The sequence below is a fragment of the Styela clava genome, chromosome 13, assembly GCF_964204865.1.
Source record: "Styela clava chromosome 13, kaStyClav1.hap1.2, whole genome shotgun sequence".
NCBI lineage: Eukaryota > Metazoa > Chordata > Ascidiacea > Stolidobranchia > Styelidae > Styela > Styela clava.
This window is the reverse complement of record NC_135262.1, coordinates 6,445,125-6,472,861: the sequence shown is the minus strand read 5'-3', so window position 1 is coordinate 6,472,861 and position 27,737 is coordinate 6,445,125. Positions and strand designations below refer to the sequence as shown.

At 34.2% G+C, this 27,737-nt stretch overlaps 2 protein-coding genes and 1 long non-coding RNA gene across 3 annotated transcripts; 1 reads left to right on the top strand and 2 right to left on the bottom strand.

Moving 5' to 3' along the window:
* Positions 1-324: 324 nt before the first annotated feature.
* On the top strand, positions 325-982 carry LOC120332817 (uncharacterized). Its single transcript, XR_005568156.2, has 2 exons — positions 325-488; positions 716-982. It is a non-coding gene; the product is annotated as an uncharacterized LOC120332817 (long non-coding RNA).
* A 1,913-nt stretch (positions 983-2,895) lies between these two features.
* Positions 2,896-6,069, bottom strand: LOC120333380 (leukocyte elastase inhibitor-like). Its single transcript, XM_039400788.2, has 2 exons — positions 4,718-6,069; positions 2,896-3,838 (listed from the first exon to the last, which is right to left on the bottom strand). Exons 1-2 carry the CDS (start codon positions 5,631-5,633, stop codon positions 3,618-3,620), a joined length of 1,137 nt encoding a protein of 378 aa, XP_039256722.2. The 5' UTR covers positions 5,634-6,069; the 3' UTR covers positions 2,896-3,617.
* A 507-nt stretch (positions 6,070-6,576) lies between these two features.
* On the bottom strand, positions 6,577-16,275 carry LOC120333379 (uncharacterized). Its single transcript, XM_039400787.2, has 11 exons — positions 16,014-16,275; positions 13,453-13,592; positions 12,795-13,116; positions 12,514-12,669; positions 12,156-12,273; positions 11,819-11,969; positions 11,479-11,578; positions 11,016-11,057; positions 9,826-9,948; positions 9,440-9,523; positions 6,577-9,181 (listed from the first exon to the last, which is right to left on the bottom strand). The coding sequence occupies exons 1-11, from the start codon at positions 16,267-16,269 to the stop codon at positions 8,274-8,276; spliced, it is 2,400 nt and encodes a 799-aa protein (XP_039256721.2). The 5' UTR covers positions 16,270-16,275; the 3' UTR covers positions 6,577-8,273.
* Between the last annotated feature and the right edge of the window lie 11,462 nt (positions 16,276-27,737).

Genomic DNA, 27,737 nt, shown 5'->3' with positions numbered 1-27,737 from the left:
TCTATAAATTAATAAGCACGGAATCGCCGGTGTAGGTGGTGAAGAAATATGTGTTATGTGTTCTAAAGAAAATGCCTAGGAATCCCCTCCAGATACGGAAATTAATTAGACAGTGGCAATTCCCGATTACAGAATTATTGATTTTCAAAAAAATATATTCATGTGATTTTGCTAATTTTAATTGGAATAAAAAATGAAATGTTTTCGCTTATTTTACTAAATATCCCCACATAACCAAACTCTGAAGTTCAGTGAAAAAATATGTTGAACAGTCTACTCATAAGAATAGTAATCCGGATTCAATCACTCATTTATATTAAATTAAGCTCCTTTGTTTAGGAAAATCATTGCTAGTTATTATTATAGTGTTTCACAGGCTTGAAATATGAATTATGAAAAGCATGTCGGACTATTATGGATTATTGCAACCCTGATGTTGATGCAAGCTATAGACATCGTGGCTTCCTCTCCCCCATGGGATCAAATAGGTATGTCAAATTCAGGTAGTTTGATATGTATTATGGATTAGAGGCATGGATATTTGTTGCTCAAGTTCAAAACTTTTTAGTTGGGTGCTAAATTCAATTCACTATCTCATCCATGGTCAAATAAGTGTGCTGTGCGATGTCAAATGTGAAAGACTGTCTGTTCAATATACTTTCTCGCTTACTATGTAAAATCTTTCAATAAAAAGTGGGTCTAATTCGTATTCCAGGAGGCGGATTCAAGGAACAGTTGGAGATGAATGAATATTGGAGAAAAATTATTGAAGAATGAAGCCGGGAATATATTTCAAAGTCTATATTTTGGTTTATGCAACCCGCACCAATTGTATATTTTTGTACAGTATTGCCTTAAAACTATTGTTCTTCCTAACAGGTAGTCATCGCGTATATCAGAATAAACATTGAAATTTATTATAATTTGAAACACACCCAATATGTATTTACGCCTAAATAAAAGCTGAATTGAAATAACTGTACCTACGATTTGTTATTATTGCCAGAATGCAGGGAGTTCCAATACATATTCTAGCGATCTCATTTCCTGAATAAGCATGCTCGACAAGTCTGCAAACCCCCATATTCCGTGTACTGCAAAGCTACACAACTGGTTAGATAATATGATCACGAGCGTAAAATACTTTATGAAACTCCAGAAATGCGCGGTTTGTACAGTTATATATAATACAGAGCAGCGAAACTTATCGTCAACAGCAGCCAGGCAAAAGAGTAATTAACGGCATGCTAAAATACGGTCACGTGGACAGAGATGCTCGGAGTCAAGTAAGTACAGTCAATCTCCCTAAACTCCTGTACACGAAAACCGAGACCATACAAACCAGGGGTGGGCACGGTTTTTGGATCAAGGGCCAAAAAATTTGCCCATCTAGACTGGCGGGCCCTGTAAGAATGACGTGAAGAGTCGCGTTTTATAAACAATGTTCACAGTGTTACAAAAGCAACAGTGGAAAACAATAAACCTGGTGCCAAAACTAAATTTAACCGTAATCTCAACAAATTCCTCATGCTATTTCATAACTGAATCATCAAAATTTGGTTTCAGTTTGGTTATGACAGCATTAAGCGGGCCAAATTGAATTACCTAGCGGTCCGGATTTGGCCCGCGGGCCGTACTTTGCCCATGTCTGATATAAACCATCGGTTCTCAACCAGTGGGCCAAAACCCACTTCGGTCACAAACTTTGAATAATAATTGATGATGCTGAGGGGTAATTCTCATATTAATTACTAAAGTGGAAGTGTTTATCTTTTCGAAAAGAATTTTTTTTAATTTTCCTGTGGATTTTTTTGCAAAGTGGGTCATGAAAAAAAAGGTTGAAAACCACTGATGTAAACAAATGAAACAATAAAAAGAGCCAATTCAAGGACGCCACAATACTCGTTAAAAGCTAACTGGTTACCAGAACGTTTCTTATCGACGTCTAATTCTCCTTATGAAAATCCTATCCAGATTTGGTCACCCATAGGAAATAGAAAATGACTGTTCAGGATTGAAAAACGGAACTGTTGGGGGAGAACATTGTCAAACGGTTGAAGACTGTTGGCTCTAATCCACAGGTTTTCAACTAGTCGGACATGGCTCACTACTGGGCCACAGAAACATTTTCAGATGGGCCACAAACCTACTGGAAATTGAGTTTCATTTGTCGCAAGAGTTAAATTGCAGTAGCCATAAATGATGCCGCTTTTGTTTGCTGCAGAGTGGTTCATTTTGATTATTAAACTGGGTATATTGCAGAACGAATTCTTAGTTTTGTATATTTACTCTGGCATGAATACGGGCCGCGACAATTTTTGTACTGGGCCACGACCGACGAAATGTTGAGAACCACTGCTCTGATCTAAGCGACACGCTCCCAAATCCCAATATGTTCGGTACAGAGGTTTTAATCCAATAGTGATTATTATGGGATTTTGGAACATAACCGATAGCCGTTTTGAGGGTCCACACCGGTGACCAACCATAACAATCCAGTAAAATAGAGTTGCCGGTATTTTCAATATAATATATTACCAAGAGACCGATGCTCAAATATATGGACACCGAGGCTAAAATTAAGCAAAGGTATGCAATCTGACAGTAGACTACAGCCACAAGGTGCGTGATTTTTATTTTTGATGACGTCATCACACACACAAAAAAAAATTCGTTAAACCCGAAGAAATTTTTGAGGAATAAAAGTAATATCCTTCCAGCGACAAATACATTATTTACCCACTCAAAATTCTAAAGCAATTTCATACGTGGTGTCATTACATCATTCTAATGACTTATTGGCCTCTCAAATGGTTAAGAAATGCTATTCTGATATTTCGGTATAAGTATTTCTAATTTCCCAAATACAATCGTTGTATAAACATCCAACACATATTCCATATACTTGAATTATTTAATCAAAACAATGATTTATATCTTAACCAATTATATAAAATTATGAGTCAAAATGAACGAATAATTATGTGCATAGTCAATTATGATATTTACTGAATACTGTCACCAATACAAAAACTCTATACTAGGATTTGATCTCCTAGCATAAGATACTGGAGATTACCAATATTTTTTTTCGATAAATTTAATAATTGTCAGCCTGTTCACCCTATATTGATATTCACCTAGGCACCAGGGATAATCAGAAATATAATATTCAAAATGTTGATTTTAATCTCATATACATTTTAAAATATGCTCATATTTTTCAATCTGGAATATATATATTCTGTAACAGGCAAAGTAAACAACCCATGTATAAGTAAGAACGTTGAACCTAGAAATAGAGTAAATATTCAACAGCATATTAGTTCTTCATCCTAGTTAAACTAAAATTTTACAGGCCGGACAGATTCCAGCAATGTACTCAAAATTGAAAGCAAATGCGAATATTTAATACAGCTTCATTATGGATAGATTGAATTCTCAATTATAAGCATCATTGTCAACCATAAAAAAATTATATATAGCAGGCATATATAGCATAGTTTTAAGTTGAAATATTTTCAGTAACTCCAGTAGTATAATTTCAAATTGGCTCTACACCAAATGTAAAGTGAATATCTGGTACTTTGTTATGATGTAACATGAAGAGTAACCATTTATGCATCAGGATTAACATATCTTCCAACAAATAATATGGTATTGGTAGGTTTGTGCTTTATGAAAAACAAGAATGGATGATCACACATGAATTCATGTGGCGGAAGAAGTGCCATCCTCGTCATAACAATTGCTGTAGCTGCTGCTGCTTCAGTGCCTTCTTCGTTAACTTCAACAAAAGCTTTGTGAGCAATCGCTGACACATAAAGATCTTCTTTACCTGCGAAATAGTAGTCATATGTCATGAAGCTGAAACGATAATTTATTATCTGAAAGATTGATTTCAAACTGGAAAATATGAATGGTGATTTGGTTATGTATTTCAAAATAAATGTCTTTCTGAACTTAGATCACTTATTGCTATACTGGCCAAACTACTTTTATTCGGCTTGTATTTGTATAAAAAATCTATTATTTAGCATGACAAACTTAGGAATGAGTGGAAGTTATATAAGAATTACACTGGGAAAAGTTCAAAATGCTTTGATGAACTATTTTAATCATACTCAATATTCCAAATTCTTTTTTTATGCTATTTCAACAATATCCCTCAGGTTGATAGTAATTTCATGACTTGAAGTTGAAATTTCAACAATTTGTGCCCCATGTATCCAATCAGAACAGTTAAATAATGCAAGCAATAAACGTGTCTTGCATAAAAATTAGTTTTCAAAATCAGAAATGTATTTATTTTATCAGACTACCATAGCACCGGGACACAAGATATACAAAATGAAGAATTCAGATGATTAAAATTGCATTTTTTTGTTTGTATAATTAGCCACTTTTGAGGGGAATCACAAATATATTTCTAGCCTACACCAGTGATTCTAGACACTGCACACTAATTTTGAGGTGCGAAACTGCACTTTAATTCCTAACTTGTATTTGTATATCCAGAAAGTGGATTATGTGCCGATGTAGATGATCGATCAAATACATTTTGCAACTTACAAATAGTTTTATCGCCAATAGCAAAATATCTACCACCCCATAAATTTGAACATACTGTATAGCCCTAAAATTAAAGATTAGATTTGGATAGGTAAATCAGCACACCAGAGATCTAATATTAAATGTGTTAATGAGAATCTCTTACATGAAATTTTACTGAAGTTGGCACCAGATCCGAAGATACTTCTTGCTCCAAGACCTTTGAATGATTCGACAAGGTCACTGCTGTACTCAATCTTGAATCTTGGCAAACTAAGAACAACTTCTTCTTTGAAATAATTTTTTTCCATTTCGCTTAGTTTTTCTGCAGAAAATTTCTTCTCAAGCTCATTTAGACCAAATTTTTCTGATGGAAGAGCAATAACCATTGATGTAGTTTCACCACTATAGGGAATTTCCAGCAACTGCAATTTCAATTCTTCATCAAAAGCAAATTGATATTTAGCCTTTCTCTTCATGAACTTCGCTTTCACAACTTTCTGTGGTGTGACATGAAAATCTCTTTCTGTGGTATTCTCTTGTTTGAACTGTTCCTGCCAGTTTCCTTTGAAGTATATGGCATTGGCCAAAACAAGGCGGGTGTCTGCAGTTATGGTTCCAGGCTGGAGCAGATCTTTGATTTTGTCTTTGGTAACGTCTGAGACCCATTTATTAATAGCTTTTCTTGCCTCTTCCCCATTTTTAATAAAGTCTAGGGGCTGTATGTCTGTCTGGAACACTTCTTTAACCAGAGCCAAAAAATCCTCCTTAATTTTAAATGAAATCTCTGGGTAAAGTTTGTTAGCTGTGCTAAGTTCTACGCCTTTCACCGCTTGTAAAATAGAACTTCTTGTTTCCCGTAAATGCTCAGGAATATTACTGACATTCTTCAGACTCAAAGCTTCTTTCAATTCAACCTCGCTCTTTTCGGCACTACCCAAAAGCAAAGCGCTGGCTGCGGAAAACACGCTGAAAGGGGAGAAGAACACATTTCTCTCGGCATTATTGCTGGCTTTGAGAAGCTGGCCGAGCAGAGCAAATGCAAACTTATTGTTAGCACTCTGTGTGGGTTCTTGAGACATAATTTTCAAACGAATTAGTGCAACTGTACCAGAAAAATCGATTGAATAACTGTGGGCGTACAGTAACAGTCAAATAATTTATAAGCTTAGGAAAATAAACAAGCTCGTCGGCATTGCGTTAAACATTAACTATTCACCAATGGAATGATGTGTCACATCACATCCGTAGCAACGTCAGTAAACCATTGGCATGGCTGTGACATGTGATTAGGTAATAAAGTGAACCGGTATAGAATTATCATTGTACCCAGTGCGTCATTCGTCATATGACAGCTTGAACGAATACCGTACCGTGCGCTTTGTGAAATGTGATTGACAGTGAAATAGTACCTTTGGGCAACTGCATGAATACGTGTCGATGATTAACTCGTTTACGGAAATGACGGAAGAGGTTGAAGAAAAAAAAAGTTTCAAATCGAATTGGCGTATATTTGAGACGTATCCACACTCAAACGCAATGGTATTTGCAACACGTATCCACACTCAAACGCAATGGTATTTGCAACATATATTGCAAATATTGTTAGCGGTCTGATGTTTGACTGACAATAGTACTCGCTAGATGGCGCTGGTAAGCTGAATTTTTGGAAAAATAAATGTGAAAAACATACTGCAATTGTACCACTCACCCGTTCCCTGTAATATGGAGTTTACCTATAAATTGCACCAATGTATGACATCCTTGACTTTATCTAGACTAGACTTGGACATTTCACCTTCTTCTTGTTTATGAATTGTTTAAAGCGGCCAGTAGGACCTACTGACGAAAGCAAGATACAATATACTTATATATGATGTAGGGCTTTGTAGGCATATGTCTAAATTCTTCGTACGCGCTCAAACCTAAATATTATTGTTGTATTTTTACCCGTATTGTCCTGTAGAAGACAAAACAAATTTATACGATGCCATAGACTCGCTCGGGTATAATATTAAATTCAGGTTTTTATACAGACAAGTTTATTTGTTCATAGAAATCTAATAGAAAACAAGTATATAAAAAAGAATATCAGTGAAAAACATGCAATTGCCAATTTTCATTTATTTATATTGCTTACATTTTCATGCTTTGGAAAACTATATTTACAAAATGTAATCAGCAAATTTTCCACCAAACCCCCAAAGTTTCATTAAACCGAAATCTTTAGTGCCGAGATAAAATTAGTGTCATTTGCTTATTCCATGTATAATAGAACACAGTTTCTGAGTGCGATCATTGTGCAATGCTCTTTATGCACTTTTGCGCCGACGCCGGAATATTCACAGATGTTCCGTTTTTGCGTTAGAATAGAATAGATTATTATATTTAACATATATATGAACAAAGATTGTCTGAGTATTATAGATGCACTCAAAAACAGTTATAAAAAGGATGGATAAAATAGTACGAAATGAGAACTGTTTTAATAGGCGCAATAGATAGACAAGCAATTTACAATAACACATAATTACATGAAATCCTATTTTTATCAACAGAGGACTTCAACGAATTCAAGGTCATGTGTTTCTGGCGAAAAATGTTACAGAATTTCCAAGTCATGATATTAAAAGATGACGGAGATAGGTATCTGGCATAGTTGTCACCAAATACATCCATACTGATCTTCAATATATAAAACGCAACCGAAGTGCGCAAAACATTTATATAAAGTGAGCGAAAAAAAAGCGACGATATTTTTGCCACTGTGTGAAAATTTATAATATTTAAAAGTTAATAATAAAGTGTATGAAGTTCACCAAAACATGTCTGATAAAAATTTTGTTTGGATTGTAAATGTCAACGAAAAAATAATAATTAGAGGTATTATGTCAATTATGTGTCATCATAGGTTTAGAAATGCTATATAAAACAAAATAAAATGCCACAGAGTACGTGGAGATATATTTGAAAAATGTTTCATTATGTACTTTCAGTCAATTATCATCCTTAACGCAAAGGTCAGGAACATTATTTCATATTTGCGACAATATCTCTGATGTAGAGAAAACGACGTCAATTTCTTCCATCAATTTTTTACAATTCCATCATAATAAATAGGCCGAGAAATTAATAAAAAATAGATCAAATCGTATTAGATATGTACCTTTAGTATTTGCTTTTGCTTAAAATAAATTTATGCAAATGCCAAATTTCCATACAATAAATAGACATTTTAGTATTGAAAACCCATCTCACGCGTAAACATGAAAAGGGGCATATTCAGCACTCTCGTGAGAAAAGCGAATAAAATAGCAATAAAAAATTTTTCTAAGAATATTAACTGTTTCTTGATCTTAAAAAAGGTTGAAATATAACGCCTTTTAGCGCTAAACATCAAATAACGCTTTTTAAAATGATGTGTGAATTTACAAAACAAAACTGAAATTTATGCTAAGGTAACCACATTTCCCATCGGACGCCATGTTAAATATGGACATGTAGGACGATTTATTTAACTAATATTTTGATGATGCTTCATTAAAATTATAATAAAAAAGGGTTTTCTAATCGGGCACAAAATATGTTGAGAGCCATTATAGTTTGTGCATGTCACAATTTTGCTTGTCAAGCCCTATCAATATGAGTCACCGGCGCCTGCGGGGTAAATACCGAGTCAATTTTATATGCAAAATTGGTTGATTGTATGTGCAGTTCATATCCTATCTCCAATTGTTTAAAAATAGTACAAACATTGATGATGCAACGAGATGAATGACATACAATGGAGATACTCGTCCGGCGGACGATCCGTCTCCGTCACTTTCTTGTTTCTCTGCAACTCCAGTAGGCTCAACAGCAACTGCAGTAATTGCAACTTTCACACTCTTTGGAGATGGTCGCGGGGTGAACTGTCCAGGGGTCTCTTTTTGAGGTTTTTCTATAACTTTATCTGTGGTGGCTAACACCTCATTTGTCGTTGTACTTGTAATGTCTGTCGTGTAGTACGTGTCTTGAGACGTTGTTTCAATCAAATCCGTTGATTTGGTGCTTTCAGTTGACTGAGGCAATGTACTCGTTATTATTTCCTTCGCAGCTTCAGTCGACCGTTGCGAAGTTGTTTCGGTTGCAATTGTTGCTGACGAAGCAATACCGCCGTTTGTTGTTATTACTTCCACACGTGTCGTGGTGGTGAAAAGTTCTTCGGGTTCGTCGGTTAAAGTTGTGGTGGGGTTGGTAGTTGATATAGTCTCAGACTGTAACGTGGTAGTGGCTTGTGGTGTTGTTATCATACCGGTATCGTTTTCCTCTTCGAAAGCCGTGGTTTCAAGATAAATTGTGGTGGTTTCGCCTGCTTCCGTAGTTATATCTTCAGTAGTTTCTTCCAAAGGCTGCGTCGTTTTGTATTCTTCGGTTGTCTCCTGAGAGGTGGTTGTTTCGGTGCCGACAGTTGTAGTTATAATGTCGGTTGTTATTGTTGTTGCAGCAAATGAAATCTTGGTAGATTCAGTAATTAGTATTTGAGTTGTCGACTCATTCACAAAATTTTCTTCAGTGGGAATTTCTTCGGTGATTTCAACTTCAAATGTTGTCAAATTCAACATCCAAGATGGAATTGTTGTCGCCAGATCTATAATAAAATAGGTAATGAATACATGGTATGCTTTTAAATAAAAATTTTAAACTATCTGGTAAGTGTTACGGTGAGCAACGAAGAGGTTATCTTCAAGACGGGTGTGATTGATAAGTACTGATTTTGCTTTGACGTCAGTGTTCCCACAACTTACAAAAAAAATCGAAAAGGAATGAAATGTGTTGAACTCGATTACAGTCATGTCTAAACTTGTGTAGAACGTTCATTCATGTGAAGTGATAACTAAGTACTCACAGGCAGTTGTTTCGTCATAGTAAGTTTCGTAGTCTTCTGTCGTTTCTGACGGCGGGGGTACGGCGGTCGTTACGTTAAAATCACCTAAAAAGAGAAACAATTGTTTACTGACTAGTGTTTCTAGGTAAAACAGAGTCGTTTCGTTGGGCTCTTCAATTTTTTTTTATCATTTGTGTAATCGTCGATATAAAGTAAAGTAATTCTATATCATTCGAAAATGCACGATGTTACAACTACAAGAGAATTGGAAACGCTCGGTGTCCAGAAAATGATCCTCCGTTTCCATTCGATTACGCTTACAGTAACTCTACTAGTGTATGAGTTTTTCGAACAAACAAAAAAATTCAATATTTTACTAAATATATTTATATAGAAAAAATACTTACGAATACATAAGAAATCACTTTCGTCGTCTTTTTCCGGACAGTCAGGATTTCCGTCACAGATTTGAGCATCTTTAATGCAAGTCACTCCATCCATACATGGATAGTCGTCTCCCTCGCACTCATCTATTAAAGAAAAAACATTGGTTGTTGAGATAAAATTCAAATTTCTGGCTGATGTAGCGATGAAGGCGATATGTTGGGCAAAGACTTATCTCTTGTTGCTATAGTATTGAAAAGTTATGCAAAAACAAGGCATTGTTAACATTCTAATTGAAAAAAGTAAACATGTTCCCACTTAAAATACATTCATCGTATAATGTAATACGGTCCAAAATAAAAAGTGACGACATTTTAATGCCAACAGGTGGAGGATTTGAACTCCTGTACAATCCTGTCAAGTGCAAGAATGTTTTTTTGCCAAATTTAAATTCAAGTTTTTGTTTGTGTTGAAACATTTTCAAGGTCACACAATTTTCCAGAACATTAGAAAATCCTTATCGCCACAAATACAGATTGTTTGAAAAAATCGCCCGAAGCTTTCGTAATTTCACCCAATTATGTCCAAGGTAACGATTTCGAAGGCCAATTTTGGATGTTTTTGTGGCAAAAATTACAACGTTCGTATTGTAAAGTATTAATTTAGCAAATATGTGAATACCTCATTCAACAAATCGTGATGGCAAAAAGTCATATGGGGAGACGATTGGCGCACGTTTCGAGTGCTACCGCAAAAAAGATATTTAAAATGGATTATAAAATTCTCTATCCGGTGAGATTTGACATTTTGCTATAGCTCGATAACAATTGCTGGTTTATCGCGTCTCCCTTCACAATGAAATGCATTTTTTTTTATCTTTCTTAATTATGTTTGTCCAATGTGTACTTCCGATTTTTGATAAAATAAACTACTGACTATATGTCATATAAATTGTGTTACAACTTAATTTTACAACAGTTTTGTATAGCGAGGGAAACCTTAATTGATATTTTAGGCGGATTATAATATACTTTGTTACGAAATACTATCTTCAAAAATATATCCATATTTGTTTTCCAAACTGTTTCAAAACTCAGCATCAAATTTTCCTCTCATTCTTCATATTAGGTTGTGAAGTTATTTTTCATAAAATATGTAATATAACACAAAAATGAATAATGATAGAGTTATAAACAGAAAATAAAACACTCACGTTCGGGTACTGGAGGTTCAATGAGACGACCTTCCTCTCCAGCTATTATAAAAAAATATATTAAGAGGTAAATTTCAGCCAGGTATTGCAATTTTCATAGATTCTAGACTGAGTACATTCTGGTCTTGAACAAAAATGAATGAATTGAAGAAAACAATTGAGCAACGAAATTTTGAAAATAAATTGTCGTTGTGTTGAGCAATACAAATACGGATACGAACAACTGAAAATCATATTTGTCTGTCAAGTGCATTTTCGAGCGTTATTACTGTAACGTTAAGATGCTTGGGATTGTGACTCATTCACTTATCGTCTGCAAAAGCGGAGACGCGTGTGCAATTAGAAACCGCAATCCCACTACGACCGATACAACATATTTTCGAATGCTGCGCGATGCACAAAATCTTATTCATTGCCGTCTACAAAGCAGTATTTTTTAATCAAATTTCGTTTGAGAACTTACCGTCCGAATCCAATGACGAACACGGTTTGCTATGTACTGTTATATCGTCGATAGCGATATCAGATGTGTAAGCTCCACCTCGCACGCCAGCAAACATGACCTACGATAATAATAAAAACAAACATGAAGATCAGATAGAGTGAATTTACTCTTAACATCCTAAGGTTATTTTTTGGCCACAACACAAGTAACACTGCTTTTTTCCGATATCTCAAGAAGATGTAACAGCATTGAAGGAAAAGCTTAATCATTATCCAACTGTTCTAACACACTCAATGTACGACAAAATCTGTATTTTCCTCGGTAAATTTTTTTTCACCGTAATAGATAATTAGCTTACTTTGAATGGATTTTCCGAACGTTCTATTCCGAAAGTGGCACGTCTCCATTTATCTCCTTGGTTGCCAGATTTTATCCATTCAATATTTCTATTTTCACCGTACGCCACACCTACTACAAGTGACCCAATACCACTACCATACATATGGTACCTGAAAATAAGCGTGTAAAAGATATATATATAATCGTAAGTTAACCAGTAAAAAAATTAGATTCAGGAAATCGAAATTACGGCGAGATGAGAGAAAGCTGACATAATAAACATTAGATGTTTAGCAATACAACGTTTTTACATGAATAGTTGTTAAAAATATAAAGAAATTATCATTTCAACTCACCAAAATTCGACACAGAAATTTGTTTGACCATCAGCGAATTTCATTTCGGGACTGGAAAAGATTGCGGTGTCGTTTTCTTTTTGAGGTTTCGATCCTTCCATGTAAGCGTATTTGCCCACTGAAGTAAAATGCAAACACAGTTTTAATTTTTTTCAATCAAAACTAATTTCTTCATTTTCGATCGAGTTAATTATTCTATACTTTCGAAAAATTCAATTTATTTGTAATATTATATACAATTTGGATGAGGCGATATACAGTAATTTGAAAAAAAATATATTCAAATAATTAAGTTAATCGACTTTGACAAAAAAGAAACCATTTTAACCAGCTACGACGATGAATGCCGCATATTTACCTTGTTTTCCAGTTGTATGATCAACAGCTGGTCCCGTATTAAGTGTTTTTGTTTTTCCACTGGATATTTCCCAGTCAAATGTATCTTCGCTTGATTGGACATTGTTCCAATCTTTGCAAAAACCTTCTTCGAAGTTGCACTGGTATTGTACTTCTTCTGCAGAAATTATATTTTTATAAAAATGAATATCATGTAAAATTAAATATTTTATAACAAGCAGAAAAACGAAATATATATATATATATAAAAACGCCTACGCTCAACTTTTTAAGATCTCATACCTTTATCGCCTTCTTCGGTCGGTTTATTTATTGTATCCCATGACAACACGAATCCTTCTCCTTGGCTGTCGCTGTCAGAATAAAATCCAATCCTCACTGCGTTCGAAATACTGACAATTGGGTCGAATGATTCCTGCCCGCAATATCGCTTTTTGCCCAGGGCGGTTGGTGGAACTTGTGGGTCAGTCACTCCCATTGCAACTGGACCATGCAAATGGGGACTGACTCCAGCATCCCACATTTTTCCGTAATCCACAACGAGAACACCATCGAAAGGACATTCTGGCGGCCCAACTTCAATGTCCATGTAGTCAAATTTCATCTATGAGGTAACAAATTGTTGAAATTGTCATAATAAATTTGAATAAACAATTGTCCTAAATTTGAAAGAATATGTTTTTGTGGCTCCATATTTAATTAATTTAAATCATGTGAATCTTCTTTATCACCAAGAACTCTTATTGGAATCATTTTGAGATATGTACATTGTTAACTCGATGTACAGCAAAGATATTTTGTAGTCGCCGGGTTTGCGGTCACAAGCTACTGTAGACACGTATTAACTTAGAACAATAAAAAAGTAATATTATCGATAACGGTATCTTTTTATTTTATGTAAAGCGTGCAATAAAAACCAATTTTAATACATGACACTCACTCTGATCAGCTTTCCTGTTTGGACTTTTATCTCCCAAGAGCAGTTTGAGTTTGGTGGATAAGTTGCGTTTGGAAATCTTGGACTTGCAATTCTCCCAGTTTCTTCAGTAAATTTGCCTTCGCAGGATCCCATTGCGTCAGCTGTGTAGAATGAAGTATTTTAATTTGAGAATATTATTTTACCAATACTGTTCAGCTGTTTATGTAAATAGATTAATAAAATTTGTGGCTGAATAGTTATCTATTAGGATATATCGATCAATCATACACTTTAAAAACGAGGCGCAATACATGAATATGGTCGCACTAATATAATAGAATATTTGGTACTCCCGGAGTATGTGAACCAAGATGGCGGCACCGGAACGTAGTATGGTTAGGGTCAGGCCATAATTTTATTCCAACTTTCCTGATTTAGTTCCATTACGAGTTCGGGGACTAGCCAAGTCACTCCCGTAGTATTTGCACCTGAAATTATGGCCTAACCCTAACATGGTACACATACTACGTTCCGGTGTCCGCCATCTTGGTTCACATACTTCGGCAGTATCGAATATTTCATACAGGAAGGCCCACTCAAACCCGAATAGATGAAGGTCGGAATACGGTCAAGGAGGTGACGTCACATTTAAACGCAAATCAATTTCTGTTACATATTATGAATATGATGTGTTTAGCAATTCAACTGTTACTTTTGCTTCAAATTAGAAACTCAAAATTATATTATTTGACGTTTATATATATTAGCACTAACAATTATATTATACTAAGAAGGGGAAAACGTAATTTTAGAATCATTAAACACATTTTTCGGGCATTATGGGTAATTTTGCGTGTATGTATAAGATATTTTTACTGAATACTGATGATCTACCAGTCTCTGCTACAAACCAAACGGGATTCTTGACAAATGCAGCTAATTTTAAGCAATTAGCTACTAATGTTATGTTTACTTGTTCGAATTTTTGTTTCGATATAGTCTAATGCAAATCTACTTCTGTTCACCTGCTGCATTGTTTTTGGAGAAAAAAATAGTTTTAGGAAATTTATTGACTTGCTTTACCGGTAAAGGTGTAAAAATTGTTGCATAAATAGAGCATCACCCCATGTCGCGCGGTGAGTGTCATCAAACAAATAACAAATAAATACACAGTCACGACATTGTTTTGTGACACATTGAGTATTATCATATAAACTTACGAACGATTTTTAAGAAGATACATAAATTTTTCCAAAAATTACATGTTATTAATTTTTCGTTTTTTATTTCTTGTAAAAATATAGTTAATAATTATACTATGGCCAACGGGAGCAGCTCATCAAACACAAATAATTATAAAATAATTTTAAATAAAAAATAATGTAATAACGGAGTAATTTTAGTAATAATGTGCAATTTTGTTGACGATACACAAACAAGCCAAGGTATCACGATAATATGATTGCAAATGCGATAAAAAAAATTATCACCTATCACACATCTTTTGAAGCTCAAAAATAATGTACATAAAATTTTTTGTTTTGAGATATAAAAAGATTAAGTAAAATATCGTTTTTAGGCAAACATTTTTGCACTAACACACCGCATTGGTTCAGGTATAAGAAATTACACAAACCGAGAATAACTTTTAGTGAAACAAATTCGTGAGTAAATGAAGATATATTCCTATCCGGTTTCGTAATGAATATACATGCGTGCAGAAAAGTCGTTTAAAAATAAGTATTTGAACTATTTACTTATACTTTTGTTTATGTTAATAGGAAATAACGAAAACAGTAATTATTTAAACGTGCTACTGATTTTGTAACATAATGTCGTCATAGTTGATTGATAATATCACGGGTTTTTAAATTATTTATTATTCTTATTTCATTTTTTGGTAAAATATTTGTAACAATGATCCTATAATTAGTAATTCCTTGTGCGAAGTGATACTAATTTGCATATTTCTTTCGAAAATGATTGTTTGTGATGATAACAATTGACCTGAGTCAGCATTTCATAAGTAATAATAATATAAACAAGTAAAATCTGATTTGAAAGTAATGTTGCAGCCAGCCACGCACAAGCTGACACGATAAAAATTGCTTCAAAATATTGAGCTTATCGTGTTAATCACATTTCCTGATTTTAATTGGTGGCGGTGATAACATCAGAAAGGGCAGCTGGATAAAAGTATATTTTTATTGAAATTCAACTTCTTTCGTTGCGTGTCGTAATTGTGCATTAAGTGGAGAAAATTTGATGTATTTTTCCCAAGTTAAAATCTCAATTTAGCTTTGTATACTGTTACTATAAACTATTTATTTACAAAAAAATATTTTATAACACGTGTATCATATTATACATAAGTCAAAAATTATGATTCGAATATATTGCAAATTGTGGAATCCTATCTTGAATAAGCTAGAAATATGAGAAAAAAAATTTTGGTTAAAAAAAATCGCACAAACTCTGACTTAAATCGGCAAATCTTTTCGAAAATAAAACTCTAAATGTGGTGTCGAGCATAAAAATGATTAGGCTGTGGGGTTAGTGTAAAATGGCCGTTTCATACTTACGTTTTGGAAGGTCATTAGGAGGCGGTATGATCGAGTCAAACGGATCAATTACGACGCGATCTCGTCCATTCGTATCCAATGCAAAGTTTTCCATAATATTCAGAAAGTCATCGTCGCTAACTCCAAGCGCTAGTTCATCGATTTGACCTTTTGCTTTGATTATGAAAATCCCACATAAGATAAACAGCCGATATAGCATGCTATTCGTCATATTTTGATGTATATATGTTATTTTTTGATAAATGGATCTACACATAAAAAAAAATATGATAACAGAGAATAAATCTTATATTAAAGTCTCAAGTACCAAGTTGCATTTAAACCAATGAAACTTATAATATTTAAAAATAATTTGGAATATAGGAGCTAAATCATTTGAGTTTGAAAACGAATTTAAAATAAGCAATTAAAATAAATGAAATTGAATTACTTCCAAACGTTGATAAAAAATTGGAAAAATTTTAGAATGCCAAACTCCCTGTATGTGAGCATCGTAAAAACATCGTTATACTAATTAAAATTACGTATCTTGTCGATCTGAGTACATTCTCAACATGATTTTACTTCAGTCATTACTCGCAAATGTTAAAAAATCTTGATATACACAAAGAAACGCATCATGAAAATAAATAAGAAATGCATAGGATTTGATAAAAACGAATTAATTTAAAAACCGACTTGTTGATGGTAGGCGAGTTAACTTAAATACCTTCAGATATTTGATGAATTTGTATATTTACTGTAAAAATATTCGTAAAAAAAAAATTTCACCGATGAAATTTAATACAGATTGATGCTTATGAAGTATATGAGTATTTTCCCAGCCATTTTATCATCTTGTAATCATAATGTTTGCTGTCGATTCACTTTCACTTTTTTTTTTGAAGTTTATTGGAGAGCGCATTGGCATTTTCTTACGCTACGTCTTATTTGCCCTTTACTCTTTTCACTCACATTTAATACCCAATTCTCCTCTATGCTTTGAAACATCTAAATGTCGATCAAGTGATTGAAGGCTGGCGAGGAAATATTTGCCGAAATTTGGATAACAATGCCAGACTCGAGATATGAAAATATGCCATTTATACCGAAAGTAGGAAGCAATTTGGGCTTTACAGTTAACATATCTCTGGTGTTTTCCGACCACTTTTCTACCGAATTACCGTCTGTCTGTCTGAACGCTAATTGCCGATTGACAACTAATCTTTCGCCTTAACAATTCGTTACCATTCTGATTTAAAATATTTATAAAAACAAAAAAAAATGGCGGACTGAACCATCAAAAATGCATAGCAATTATTGAACAGCTTCGTTGGTGACGTTGGAAAAGCTAAAATTGAATACTAAAACCCGTCGTTTTGAATCCTAATCCCAGTTCAAATTGTTTAAATTTGTAATCAATTTTTTTAGTTTATAATACAGAATACTGTGACCTGCAATTGGCATTTTTATTGAGAAAAGAATAACGATAAATTAATTTTTTATACCCTTTTGTATAAAATTTTTGATCATGCTAAAGCAAGGCTACTAAAATTTAATGTCAACTGATAAATAATCATTGTCACAAGAAAAAGTTATGCATTCTTTTATCAGTATTCGTTTCACCTGTTGCGAAAACAATTGAGCTTTACTTTTTGACATATGTGACCAAAATATTTATCCTATACTCTGAGTATAATTAACGTTACACATTTCTCGTATCTTAAAAATACATCTTTCAGCAAAAATTCAAAATTATGTTTAGAAGCAGCTCTCAAATAAGTCATAAATATTTAAAAAAAAGTAATTTCTTGATCTGTCACTGTTACTCAAAATGCAATCCAGTTAACTTTCCGAAATATCTACAGGAGCGTTCTGATGCTGATTTGAAACATCTTGCGGTTTTCAGCACTTATCTCTTGTTATCATGAGGTTAGTTTGGTTATTTACCAACATTGATTCCCGTCTTTGATATGCTTTCTATACCAGTTGTTCAACTCAAAATCGTGCTGCCGTTTAGAATGTGATGAATAAGGCGTTTGCTACTGACTTGATCTGTTGTCTGATAACGCTAATTTGACGCCAACATCAATAAATGACTATTGATTGACCGTCTAAACTTATGTATGTTGTCTAATAACTTGGACTCAAAACTTCAGTGAAAATGGCTCGTCGCCGCGTCGCAGTTTTCAGTAATTACGCCTTTTTCTTTTATTTCGTTCATTTCGAAGCGCTCGTAACCACCTTTAATTTGCAGTTGCATCTTTGTGGCATTCTAAAACGCCATGTACCACACACTAATCATCGAAGAGCTTTCGGAAACGTCATTTTAATTATACGGTTGCCACCTACGAGATCGTGATTTAAGTATGAGCAATAAAATAATTAGAGGTGCATCAATATAGTTTAAAAATAAAATAATAAAATACGATAAATGTGTCCGAAATCAACCCCCAATATAAAACTTGAAAATAATTGATAACGCAATGAAATTAATTCGCCAGTTAATCAAACTTTTGAATTAATTCTCAACTTTAAGTCAAAAATATTCGTAGTGGGCTTTTTAAATAGATAGGTAAGTTTTGATATAATATAATATCTTATTACAGACAAAACCATTCCTCGCAATCAAGGTACATTCAATTCCCACTCAAATCCAAACTTTTCACCTCAACATAATTCCTCATTGCATAATTTAAAACGCAATATTCATCAGCACTTAAACCTTTATCTTGAATTAATATAAATATAAACTAAATGAGACAAATTGTTATAAAATTTTTCAAAACGCTGTATATCATTCTAATTTTAACTATCTGACGAGTTTCCGTCATTGTACCGCATTGCTCTATCGCACATTAAAAATTAGTTTCACTGGTTACCGAACTTCAATTTAAATTCGTATATTTCATTTTATATTACTTTTTTTTATTATCAAACTGAAGGCTGTAGATACATCACAGACCCTCAAGGCATAACCATTGTTGGTGATTTTCCAATATTGTTTTTTAATGTTACCGACGATCTTAGTGAACAAAAGTGGTTGGTATTCCATGCTCATGTAGGCGGTCATTAAATATCTAACAAGATGAAAACTTCGTGCTTCATGTACAATTAATTTGGCCGATTTTAACTCCCGGTTGAAGTATTTGATAAGCGGTGGCAAGTGATATGTCCTTTGTTTAAACTTCTCGTCAAATTAAGCCGCTTTTATTTGATATTTACAAACAAAACAACAAACGAATGTCGTTAACATGTCGTCGTTATGGCATGAATAATGATGAAAGAAATTCGAAGAATGAATAACGATGGTAATTTTCAAATTATTCAAATCATGTTTTCGTGATTTTTTTTGCGCATATGGAATGCATTTACCTATTGAAACATACAAGAATATTATGTCCTTTAATGTTAATTAACATGTTAGCTTTTTGTTTCGCTCAATTTTTTTTTGAATGAAATGACAAATATATATATTTGTTTCTAGATTACGTCCGAAGGGCATCGGGAAAACTTGGCTTTGATTTTTGTATTGTCAGACTAGTTTAATTTATCTTGTCATGCGTTTGTTCCTTGTGTCTTAGGCAAGATTTCAATACTTACCCAGAAATGTTATCTATGGTGAAACCCATTTGAACAACTTCAATAACTACACGGCACCAATCAACAAGATGTAAAACTTCAATGGAAATTGTCCTTTTTTTAGGTTACTAAAACTTTTTTTATCCGCTCCTAAGTTTGCTCAATTCAGAAGTTACCATGAAACACCACACTGAAACTATAATTGAAAGCGTTGTCCTTTATTACACGAAAAGTACAATTTTTAGATGAATATGACAAACATTGTTTCCAGAAACCGAAACTTTATTGAAATGTCCTGATTAAACAAAACACTATCGGAATTGGCGCAATGTTTCCATAACAAAACTTGATGTTTGAATTTTAATTTATTTATAAATATTATTGACACGTTCATAAGCTATTATCTTAGAAGTTTTGCTCTTTGCTCCATGTTTACTCATAATTGCAACAAATACTCATTTGCATATGTTTCGAGCACCAATTAAGTAGATGAAAATTGATGGGAAAATTAGAGCAAAATATTTCAAAATTGGGGGATGATTCAAATTCGTCTTTGGCTACCGAGAATCCGATAGATGCTAATTTATATTCCTGATGAAATATTTACACATTGTTATGATCCTTACATAATTATATCCTATTTAACGTCACTTTGTTATTCATCCATCATAGCATTTACATGCTGTATCATGTTACATTCCACGTAAATATTTTAGAAACAAACTTGTATCGTTATTAACAAACATTCAATGAGTCTTTTGTCTTTAGACCTTTGACGAATACCAAAATAGAACTCTTGGTCCGTTCTAAAACTGCTTCGGTTAAATCAATTAGTTCCAATAATAAGTTTCATGAATACAATACCCCGATACAATATTGCTCTCATGCGCTATTTTTGTAATGCACATAAACCTTAAAACAGTAGTAAGTAGCCGGTGGTAGGTACATTTGCTGGCGGCGATATGAGACTTGCCACTGCATCAATACTTAGAAGGCGTGAAACGTCCTTATATCATTCTGAGTATTGGAATCGAAATTAATCTTTATCGTTGAGAAAATGATCTTTATTTGTTGGGTACGAAGTGTACATAACTACATGTAGGTTGCTTTGTCCAATTATTCTTGGAGTGGGATGATTGTTGTGAAAAAATCGTTTTTTCTCCGCCGTAATGGGCGATTCGATTTCCAACCGATTTCAAAGATACCCGATATTTCACCAAAACTTTTGTTGTTTTATTTTAGTTCTCTACTGCTTCTGCACACGGAAAAAACAAGGAAATCGCCGGTTGCATTTACTGTTTTGATTAGAAACATATCGAGCAAATTTTTTAAAATTTGATATATCTATTCATTTCTTACATAATACCAATGTCTTTGCTTGGGTTGTGATCGATTCCTAAAGTATGTTTTCAAGCGTTTTTCGTATTACTTTCACAACATCGTATACCGGCCTTCCAGGTATTGAATGTTCGTGTGTGTACTTCAATCAGTAATTAACTCGCCTACAATCGTTCCACCTATTTACTTGGAACCTTTATTGTTAGCTAATATAATAACAACTAAAGTTGTTATGTAGTGCTCCGAATGAGTCCGTGAGCAAGAGCTACTTACTCCCCACGTGGAGTATTGAATTATCCAAGTTCGTTATAAACTCAGAAATATCACCTTGATCAGTTCTACATATATTTTAATTGTAATTTCATATGTACAGATATAAGTATGATGCACACTAAATTTTTTGTTTTATTTGGTAATGACGCACTATTGTCTACTCGCACCGCAATATTTAATAACAGTACTCGCATGCACGCCAGTATCGCATCTTTGTCCTCTGAGCTATCTGTGTTCGTTAGCGTCATCGTGCGGCCCAGGTCTTAGTCCGATATATTCGAAATGATGCAAGCGTTCAGCGACTCATTTTTTGGAGAGGAAACTGAATATTGACGCTGTTACAGTGTTTGGCTTTGATTTTTTTAATGCGTATGTATGACCTTGACTATGTCAAGTAATCACTCGTATGTCTTCACTTCGGCATTGTCTCTAGTCTTTTCCCGGTTCTAAATGCAATGCTTTGCGTATGTCATTACTGCATATATATATACGTTCAGTATTATTTGCGCTAGAGCCACAAATTGGAACGAAATCACCTAATATACAATCGATCCTAATATATTTTTTTAGGAATTAGTCGAATCTTGAGTGGTTTGAAACAATCTCAAGTGGATTTATAGTTGGGCTCAAAATATCTTCAAGAACCGACTTCAAGCCCAGAATTATCAGATTTGTATATTCAATAAAACAAAAAGGCACTTAACATTGATCACTAAACAACGTCTTGTATATTATACTAGAATCATGCAAGGTCGGATTTTATATCTACGAGTGAGTATGATATATAATTAGTGTAGTAGGATAGGTTTCTATTTGATTTTGAAAGACAGAAAAGATCGTTTTTACTGTAATCGCGAAAAGTGCCAAGAAACTTGTTTCTATTTTGTAAAATTAATCTCACACTAGTGACTAGAACATCTTGATTTTACTTGGGGGTTTCTACCTGAAAATGAATGAGTAACATAGGAAGGCACTTATTTGTAGTTATTCAAGTGTTTATAAAGCACAGACTAGTCACTGCTCCAAGCTCTAAAGACGTATAAACGTTGGCTCTAATGTTGGATTATTTTACAAAAAAAGGCATAATATGATCCAACAATGATGTAGATTGTAAATAGTTGCCTGAGTTGGCCTTTATTGTGTTTTAAATAATGGTTTTTACCTCGGCTAATTTGTGTAATTTATGTTCTCTGTTGGTTTACTTGTCTACCACTATATGGATAGTACACCGCAACATACTACTTTCTCACGCAAGCAAACAATATTACGCGTCACAAGTTTTATTGAACACCTTACCTTTCGGTTTACACTAAATAAACTACAAATTCAGCAATTGCGCTGTAGAACTGCTAGCAATGTATGAACATCGACAGATACTTTTGCATAGCTTTCAAGGATTTCCAGGGAAGGGTCTTTTCATGTACAACGGCTTTCAATCTCAGTCGGCGTTTTACGGTTGTGAGGTTGCGGTTGACTGGTCAAGACTGTGACGCAATAATTCTCTTTGTTACTAGCAATATTCTTAGGAAACGAACAGTAAACATAGCATCGATAGGTTTTGCTTAATTCCGAAAATATTTTAAAGCTTTGTTTGCCGAAGAAGCGTAAGTTTTACGTTTGATGCCATCCCTATATTCCAACGTATGTTCCATAATTCCAAGTATATTTTCACGACGCCAACAAGAGGGCCGTGTAAACCCGTTTGTATCAGATTCAAACGCGTGCAGCTTTGTGTAGTGGACAAGATAAGTCCGTATCACGTTTCGCTTATAGAGATTAATATGTTTGGAGACTTCTAAGTTGCACTATTAGGTGAAGGGTGAGCAAACAAATGAGGAAAGTTTTTAGTAATTCGTTGTAGTTCGCTATCACAGCTACACAGTTATTTTTAGCAGAAGCGGTGTAAAGGCACGGGATTTTAGGAATCTCTTAAAATCAGATTCACAGAAAATCTGGTGTTTCGCGGTCATGATTTTCTCAGGCAGAATACTACGTTGTTTAGTCGCGAGCCTTTCACAGGTTTGATGTGTGATTATATATAGAATTGTTAATCCCTTTCTTGAAAGATTCGTTCTTGACTTTTCCATTCTGATGACGACCAGTTAGTAACCTTGGGACCTACGGTATTGACAATGTACAGTTTCCAGCATAGTATCCAATCTTTTGTAAAAATTGTAACGTGATATTGCCAAAAATTGAATCTCTAATGTGTAAAAAAAATCGTCGTTTAGATAAGTAAGAGTCACATTGCCAATATTCGTGATTTCCAGCTAAAATCTGTGACTTGCCAACAATGGAAACGAATATAAAAGTTCACTGGTGTTAAAAACTTGAAATGATATCAAGAAAGAGACGGATATCATATTAAATCAGCAGTCCCACAGAATGATTGCGTAATTTCTCGTTTTATGAGGCTTTTCCGCACCTTGACTACGAACAGGGTTCATTCCAAACGGATTTGCATACATTAATGCCACAAACATTCGGGTGTGATGTTTTACTTTATTACATACTTCAAACTTCACCAGCGTTCACTCAGACGCAAGTTTCATTTTCTGGAATACGTTCGCCCAAAACGAAAGTCATAAATTAGGAAAGTTATGCGCAAATCTGTAATGGAATAGATAACAGCAATTGCCATACAATAAGCGCATTGGGATGAGCTGTCATTTTCAATCGCAACTGTGGGACAATGTTTCGCGTTTCATTCATCTTACATGTATTTCAGTTGAGAGAATATTTATGTAAATGAACGCAACGGAAATGTTTTAGTCACTCACCTCGAATTTTGGTTTCTGATTCAATTAGTCATTTTTGACGTAATATACGTTGTTTACGTTTATGACTAAATCGGCGTGGTGTTATTACACTCAAAATATTGTTGATACAGGAGGAACAATTTGTTTGAAACATCTTACAGGCGAGAACATAGTTTGTTAAAAAAATGATTTGCAAAGTTTGGCGTTATTTTTACTGAAAAGAGCATGTTCGAATAAAAACAGCCAGCTTTAAAGGTGAGTGAGGTTAAAATCAACCCAGTCGTTCTTCATCTATTTCCGCCTGCAACCCCGCCGAGAGCGTCAAATTTTCAAAGGCGAGATGTCAAATATAAATATTATAAACAGACGATCATAAATCAATGAACAAAAACACCTGTGAGTAACTCTATCCTTGATTAATATACGATAAGCGCGAAATATACTCGATATGGCCAATTAATACATAATATATTCATGAATGCGTGAGTAATTTAAAGTAGACGGCTAATTACGAAATTAAGGCTTTTTTATGCAAAAATGGTAATTTTGTGGCTTATATATATATGCAGGATCGAAATAAATTGTAAAGGACTATGAATATTTTTGAGTAGCATTACAATTTTGAATAAGTCTCATCAATGTCGAGGATATTTAAGTGCGGAGATCAAATGATACAACTTTTCTTGCATAACTTTGAAATATTTGAAATCTTACTTCTGAGAGAATACGACGACTGTTTTTGTTGAATAATTGTTAGCTTAGATTCTCCATAATATTTTACTAAATTTCAATATCAACTCATTTCCGGAATCCAGACATCGACGCATAATTGCTGGTGGAGTGTTTACACAAAATTGTCAGTATTCAAAAAAAATAGGGATACTAAAATAAATGAAATACATCACAACTTAATTTTCTTTACCATCAGGATAATGTAAGAAAGAAGCGCAATAACGCAAGCTAAGTTATTTCAATCTGACATGTTTAATACAGGGTTTAATCAAATCACATGTCGGAGTTCCTTTATTAGGTCTGATTAAAATGCCTGCTGGGATTTCTCAAAGCATCCGTGCGTTGAACAAAAGTGTCCTGCTGGTATGGCTCATATTTTATGATAATGTTGTTGTTTGTGTTAATATAAGAAAAAGCGTCAATTCTAAGAGTGTGTGGAAATATTTGTTCAATGATTTTGATAATGATTGTCGTTCGAAAGGTTTCCTCGATGTTTCTGTTTTAAAATACTTGTCACGTAGATGGGCTTAAAAAGACATCCTTTTGTGATAATAATAACATTGGTTGTTTACTACTCGAACTAAAATATTATTCACGTAGGCAGATGGACATTGGCCATTCAAATTTACGTATGTGTTGTTTTCCCATAAGATCATTGAGCAACGAAGATGGAGAATAATGGTTTGGTCAGTAGGTGTCTGACGTCACACTTGGACGCTCTAACATTCGTCATAATGCAAGAAAAACAAGGTTCGTTCACGCCGTCGCGTTCTTCAATGAATCTTGTTATTGGTAGTAGCCATGGGGCTTTTACCCCGAAACGAAATATATTGGTCTATTCACGTTAGGACGATTAGCATTGTTCCCGTCGCACGGGTGCTATTGATTTTATCAGACGTGTATCGATTTTTAGACTCTTATTTTTCGCGTTTTTGTTTAGGCACGAACACGATGCGGTTTTTAGAGAGATTCAGGAAAAGATAACGCCAGAGTAGATGAGGTAGTCATAGACGATGCGCTTGCAGTTGCCAGTATCGGGTTGACAACGCGGAGTGCGCGTGTGGTAGGTGCGAGGCAGACAGTTGTAGATGCAAAAAAACAAATTATAATGTACATGACATAATTATATATTATCGGGTTGGGAACGTCATCTATATTTGTATTTTAAAAATTTCTTCTCGTTTGGACTATTTTGGGAAGTTACTGTGTTTACGTGATTTTTCGAGGCAGATTTGTTAGTTATGAATTACGGCAAATCTCTAATAACAAAGTCATGCTTATTGTATTGTGCAGAATATGTTACTTACGAACCTTTAGTTTAATTTTGTTGGCGTTTACTGTTCAGTATGTAGACAGAATGCTTATATACAGGTAAGAGAATTTCGAGTTTTCTGAATTTTTTTTCTTGAACGATATTTGGGTAGTCGATATTTACCGGGTTGTTATCGCAAATACTAGACGTTAAACCAAATCTTGAGATGTATGAGAATTTAAATAAAAATATGTTCAAATGATCTTATGGGTTTGCTTACATAAAATAAGAATGATATAAAAAAATATAATATAAGAAGATTCCTAAAAATGCAGTTTTATTCAAAAACACGTCTGAAGGCGTCAATTCTTAAGCAACAATGATTAAATTCGTCTGCGGTACAGTGTGTGACAATTATGCCAAGATCTTGCTACATTGTACCAAATGCGCTACCGTGTCACAAAACGGTGAACCTTTGTGGTCCGAGCTCATTAATAAACAAAGAGGTCCGTATACACTAAATAAAACATCCATGTGCCGTGAAATTGTATACAAAATACAATTAAAAATGAAGTGCAAGTTTTCAATACAATATCTAGTTTGCTTAATCTGTTATTTCAATTATGAAAAACAATACTGTGCTGGTCAGATTATATTACATGTTATGGTTAAAAAAAAACGCTCACGTTCATCAAATCAAAAATTCCGTTGCGGTATATCGCCTTGATGTTTGTTCCTCGGAATATATAACCAGGATTGCGGGATTACCTTATACCAAAACGCTTGCATAACCCTGCGACAAATGCCAGTGCAAATGTATTATTCAGTATCAACGCGTTTAGCGTGTGTCGCGTACGACATAGGTCTACAGAAAGCTATTTTGCATACTGTAGTACTACTGCCTTGCGACGGTGACGTATTTGTTTATATTCTTTTGATTTTAGCGGTTTTCAAGCTGCCCGTGAATGCGGTAGCAATGGTGACGTACTAAAACGTCAAATTTATGAATAAAAATGAGTCAAATACGCTCAGAAGGATAATTGAAAGTAGCTTTGGTTTTATGGAAAAATACGACAAATCCTCGGGGGTGCGCATACCTAGCTGTTTTAGGCTGTTGACAGTCGGCTGGCGACAACACATCAATGCAAACGCAACTTATTAATTGAATTAATACTGAGTGACACTGGGTCTTCATAGGTTGCTGAAAGACATCATGTATTGAAGTTCGACTTGACAGGCGCCACACGTCGTAATAGTAACATGTCGAAACTATTTTTTGATATTCCATGAGTTATGCTCGCTCGATAATTGATAATTCATTGAGTTATTCCGCTATAATATTCATGTCGATTATATGATTCTGGTAGATGTGCCGTCAACCCGACAATGACTGGACATGTTCCAACTTAATGGAGTTATTGCTATGACAACGCTCCAGGAACTAAAATATGACCAAAGTAAAATTTAATGATACAAAATATATTAAAAAAAATAATAAAAATGGCAATACTTTTAATGAGACCGATGTGCTTACATATCTTACAAAAAAGATCGAATCTTGGCTTTATTTTGGCGATGACGGGTCTCAGTAATGGTTCCAAAGTTTTCAAATTTAATCGATATTTTCTTTTAACATAAGTTAGTGTCGAAAAAGATTTACCGCGACCTCCATTGAGCCTTTCCGCAACCCACCGGGGGTCTGAACCCCCAGTTCATAGAACCCTTGTATAGGGAATAAGATAAAGCCACCCATCACCCGTATATGTTGTAAAGGCAATAATATCCAGCTCATTACATATGTATAGGCCT